Genomic DNA, 5,443 nt, shown 5'->3' with positions numbered 1-5,443 from the left:
AAGAAATGGATGCCTTGGAAGCAAATGCTACATGGGAATTGGTGCCTTTGCCTAAAGACAAGAATGCAATTGGCTGCAAGTGGGTTTATAAGGTGGAGCACAATGCAAATGGTTATGTAAATAGATACAAGGCAAGATTAGCTGTCAAGGGGTATGCACAAACATATCGCATTGATTATGAAGAAACATTTAGTCTGGTTGCAAGGATGGCAACCGTAAGAGCAATCATTGCTATGGCTACATCAAAGGGATGGTCTTTACATCAGATGGATGTAAAGAATATCTTCTTGCATGGTGATTTTTAAGAAGAGGTCTATATGGAGTAGCCACCAGGTTATGTTCATACTGTTCATCCTAAGTTTTTTTGCAGGTTGAAGAAAGCCTTGTATGGCTTGAAGCAAGCACCCAGAGCATGGTCTGACAAGATAGGCCAAGGCCCTTGCCTTCATCTCCATTCTCAAATGACTCTAAGTGTGACAGTCTAGCTATTTGTGCTAGTCTACCCCCCACTGCAACCCCATTGATGATATGGCCTCCACCATTTCCCCCCCATCTATTAAGGTATCTAAAATCTATAGAAGGGATGTCCTTGAGCACATGGCCTTAGGACTTTACCTCAAGTTGAGATTTAGGAAGTTACTTTCCAATGTGGGGTGACATAGACAATAGTCAAGTCTAGACCTTGAACCTTAAGCCCTACTTTAGAATAGGAACAATTGAATACGAGGCCTTAATGTGGCTAGCATATTTGTGCTTCAAGACTAGATTCATGTCAATTTGATTGAACATTGGATCTAGACTCTATGCAAGGCTATTGGGTAAAAACTCTAGGGATGGTCTAGAAAATATTTTCATCCGAGGATCCCCTTTGTGGACTATGCATAGACTTAGGCCCAAGATTGATAGCATTATAATAGCCTTTAGTTTTTTAAAAGGGTCATGATAGCTAGCTCAAGCTCATGGTTAAGATCCATTGGCTTAGTTATAAACTAGACTCTAGTGTGGAAATGTCCTCAATCTAATCATTGGGCTTTTCCAAGACTAGAGTTGGTTGTGGAGGAGGTGTGACTACTTCTTCATTTATTGTCTTTGGATTCTTCTTGGTGCCCTTGTATATGATATCCTCCATTCCCCCCAATGAAATGCTAGTAGGTAACACTGATATAGGGGTTGATGAGGTGATATTAATGCATAATGAAAGGTAATAGAAGATAGTTGCATATCAAGGTGCAAGGAGCAGTGCAATTAGTGTGTATCAAGATTATGTTGGGAGACTATATAGAGAAGCAAACATATGGAATTGTCCCAAACTAAGTACCCTACAAAAAACTAACACCACCAAGTGGAGGTTTCTTCCATAAAAGATCAATGCATGTTGCTTGTGTAGGCAATGATGCCTCTGACTCACAAAGTTTTACAAACGAAGACCTACTACCTTTCTTACCAATAAAAGGTGGGATGATTTTGCAAGAGGCTACTTCCCACTCTATTGGTAGGCATCATCAAGATATCAACTAAGATAATAAAGCCATAATAGTATTTCCATATTGTTGCTTGTCTCATGAAGAAGATTTGAAGTTAGGGTAGTTATTGGACATAAGTATCGTTGCTAGTCATGAAGAAGAGTTGAACTTACGATAGTTACAAGCTATAGCTACCATAGATACATTATCAAAAAAATTTAATTACTTACCAATTTGGAAATTTTAGTGGGAAAGATTTGCAAGAATAGGGAACCTTATCAAGAAAGGATGCATTAACTCGAGGAGTGAAGGGGATGCCATTCAGTAGTGGTGCCAATTAGTAGGGAGAAGGTTGCAAAAACTAGTGTAAGATTGAGATAGGGAGGTGAGGTCATCTACTAAGAAGGGATAATTTAGCAACAATAAGGAGAAGATTTACAATCATGTCAATTCCAATCAAATGCTTTGGTTAGTTTGGTGTGAATCACTCGTTCAAATTCATTATAAAGCTTATTTAGTCAAACTATCTAGCATAATTTACAAATTATGCTTGTATAATCATGAAAAGGAATTTTGTACTTCAATTTTTCATTGTATCATTCTAGTTAGACATCCATCAAGTTGTATTATGAATTATGTGAGATCATATAATAACTCATCAATCCCATTCACATTTTCTTCAAGCTATCATGGTAGATTAGATGTGCAATTCATCTTTACACACCCAAAAGCTCAAGTACAAATTTACTTGATTTTTCATGATGTGATATACCTTAGTCATGAAAAAAGTAAAAATCTTTCTTAGAAAAAAAGTGTGATGACCACAGTGCAAGGATGAACACATTGGGTGTTATAAAAAAAGTAGAACAATAGTAATTTTTGCAAGGATACCATCATTCCCCTACATACAACATAGCTTAAAATGCTTGGGACTACTTGGAGATGATTTTGACACTAAAAAGTGTTATCTATGATAAACAAGTTGAAAAACATAAACCAAGGAGAAATACAAAGGGGATGAGATTTATCAAGGAGAATTAAAATGGCAGTACAATTTATCAAGGACTATCTTCCTTAGGCCAAAGATATCATAAACTAAATTGCTTCAATGGTGAGAGTCAACAGATGAGTTAACATGATTTTGTAAGTGGTGCTTGCTGGCCTTGGAAAAAGGAATTATTATAAGTGGAAATCATTCCATCACCAAAATCCTATCTCATTTGTAATATAACCTATTAAAGTTGAGATAAGATTTTAATGTACCTCAACAAGACTACCATTTTTCTTCACAAGATTTCATTTTAGATGAGGTTCCCAACTCCTAATGGCTCTACATAATTCCTCCATTAGTTTGTTAATCTATACTTCCTATCTAGCTATACTAAAGACCCTTAATCTTAACAAATTATTCCATATACATGACTTGACCTAAGGAGAAATTGAATTGAAAAGACCTTTATTTTTTAATGGAGAATTTTGATTGATTTCATAGGTGAAAGGTGGAGAAAGCCCAAGTCAATGGAGAAATAACTTCAATTCTTGGGTAATGCTTTTCATCCTCCTTTGAAACATCACATTGCCATTGATTGCAAATACAAATGGAAGTTCAATATGCCATTGATTGCAAATGCAAATGGCTTAAAAGAATCGATGATATGTTTATCATATTCAAAGCAAATGGAACATCACATTTTCTTCATAGATCTCACGAAGTCATCCATCTTTCCTTGATGCATACTTGTGTAATGATTCCAATTGCTTATTAAAGATTAACACATATGGGAAAAACCATACGAAATATTTAATATAAAAACAATTCCCACATTAATATTCATTGTTTCACTTTTGTGCTAAGGTACATCCTTGTGAAGGGAAAGAATCTAAGACCCACATCTTAGTACCTTGTGCATTTTAGTAGGGACTTACTATTACCTCATGAATTTCTCTTTTACGATAGAATTTGATCAAGACATTTTATATGGCATACAATAATCCAAAACCAAGATTAATAATTGAATTGTTCAGCCAATTTAAACTCAAACCACTTGATCTTCTTGTCTAGCTATCAAATTCTTCAAGAATTAGAAACGCAGCATCAAATCAAGCCTTTGCTACAAATAGTAGGTGCACAAATTTAAAAGAGCACTTAAATTCAAGAGTCTCATCGCCTCCATATTTCCTAGAAATGACGTAAGAACAATTATATTCAAATATCTCATTGCCTCAGAAATGAAGTAAGAAATAGGCGTGTCCAAAACTCGATTATAATGAAAATGTGGAAGTGGGTCTTCAATTCCAAGGGATGGAAACCTGGCAATGCAGGCGGGACATCCTAGTCCAAAATCTTTTTTTCCTTTCGTTTTTGCTGAAGGAAATCTCTGCTTTCAAGCGCTTCCTTACCTCGCCGATCACAAAATCAAATGCAAGGCACTCCAAATGCAAAGCTGCTCAAGGATAAAGGAAAATGACGACGGAATGAGTAGCTGAAGACGAAAGGCCGACGGAAAGAAATAGCCCTCGCACTGTTGAGGAGGCAAAGGCCCTTCCGACTAAAGTCCACTTTCAGAATCCTTGGATCGACCAGGTACTGGGGGAAATCCGAGCAGTTGAGGGTCACAAACTTGATGCTACATGGACACTGTATGCTCACTGTCACGTTGTAGGTCCGGGGCGGGGGAGACGAATGAAATGTAGACTGCCTCAGCTGAACATTGCTCAGAGGGCAAGGTATGAGAGCAGATTTACCTGCGACAGAAAGATGAATTTCAGCAGAGAAGAGTGCGGCATTTTCAGTAGAAAAAAAAGACAAGCCTGTGGGTTGGGCAAAGAATGACCGGCTTGGAGCGAGATTCCGACCAAGACGAGAAACAAGACGAGAGAAGCAGAGAGAACCATGAGAGCCATGGGCTGAAAAAGAGACAAAGAGACAAAGAGGCTACATTCGAACTGCCTTTCGCCATTGCACGCCCATGTTGAGCTTCATAGTCCCAAGCAATCTTCTCGAAGGCTAGATAAGGTGGGTAGGATATGATTTGTCCTTGTGGGTAGGTGTGGACATAAACCAAAAGAGTATGATGTGGAATTCCACTTGTCCCCATTCACTCGGAAAAGATTCGCTCCCATGAAAATGATGGATTAGTTCCCTTTGAATTACATTAAGGTTTTAATCAATTTGAGTTTTTAATTTCAATCTTCATGTCATATTGAGAATGGTGACTATGCATCATGTGAGTGAGTATGATAAGTGCAACCACTACAAAGTGTTGTGTGTACAACAACAATTACAATTGCAGACTATAGTTTGCAATCTGTGCTCGGTGGGCTAAGAGGGAGTCCCTATCGATTGGATGTCAATTGCATGCCATGTAAGTATTTAATCCTCCTTGTTCTCAATTGTATTCCTTTCCATTTTTAAAATCAAGCTTTAGTTATATTTTCTAAGTTGTTGCACACAACATTCTTAGCACAAAATCCAAAGCGAGGACATGGGTGAGGGTGAGGGAGGAGACGAGACTTGAAATGCACACAGAAATGAAGGAAAGGGAGGAGATGAGACCCGCTTAGACGATGAGAAGGAGGATGAGGACCATGAGGATGACTAGTTTTAGCTTAGACATAGATACATAGCCACCTTTTGGCCAGTTTGCCATTTTATAGCTCTCTTTTGGCATGTATTTATATTTGTATGTTCCTCTTTTGAAGGGAACTTTTGTAATGCATGATGTGACCTTATACTCTCCTCTTGCAAACATTTCGATCGTGGCGACCTTCAATTGAAGTGCCCTTTCCTATGGTCTTGTTGGTGCTAGCTGCTTAGACTTTGGCCTCCTATGCATCACGTAGGCTCGTAGAAGGTCTGCGATCCCCTCTTCCATGTGCCTAGGCAATGCAAGATAGAACCAGAGACTTGGCTTTACGTGTGTGCATGGACCCTAACCCGACGACCGACACTGCAGTAGCATAGACAAAGTGGAATGCAA

The 5,443-nt window shown here is 38.3% G+C and overlaps 1 protein-coding gene across 1 annotated transcript; it reads right to left on the bottom strand.

The window, feature by feature from the left end:
• Positions 1-3,638: 3,638 nt before the first annotated feature.
• On the bottom strand, positions 3,639-4,474 carry LOC147903334 (uncharacterized protein At1g05835-like). Its single transcript, XM_087372944.1, has 2 exons — positions 4,298-4,474; positions 3,639-4,208 (listed from the first exon to the last, which is right to left on the bottom strand). The coding sequence occupies exons 1-2, from the start codon at positions 4,365-4,367 to the stop codon at positions 3,880-3,882; spliced, it is 399 nt and encodes a 132-aa protein (XP_087229070.1). The 5' UTR covers positions 4,368-4,474; the 3' UTR covers positions 3,639-3,879.
• Between the last annotated feature and the right edge of the window lie 969 nt (positions 4,475-5,443).

The sequence above is a fragment of the Dipteris shenzhenensis genome, chromosome 3 (assembly GCF_047967505.1).
Source record: "Dipteris shenzhenensis isolate YYH24624 ecotype China chromosome 3, Dip_SZ_1.0, whole genome shotgun sequence".
NCBI lineage: Eukaryota > Viridiplantae > Streptophyta > Polypodiopsida > Gleicheniales > Dipteridaceae > Dipteris > Dipteris shenzhenensis.
The sequence above is the reverse complement of the archived record's forward strand: the minus strand, read 5'-3'. Positions and strand labels throughout refer to the sequence as shown.

Coding starts and splice junctions, on each gene's coding strand:
- LOC147903334 (XM_087372944.1), bottom strand. CDS start 4,367: ATGGCTCTCATGGTTCTCTCTGCTTCTCTCGTCTTGTTTCTCGTCTTG. Junction 4,209..4,297: donor CGGAATCTCGCTCCAAGCCG/GTCATTCTTTGC, acceptor TTTCTGTCGCAG/GTAAATCTGCTCTCATACCT.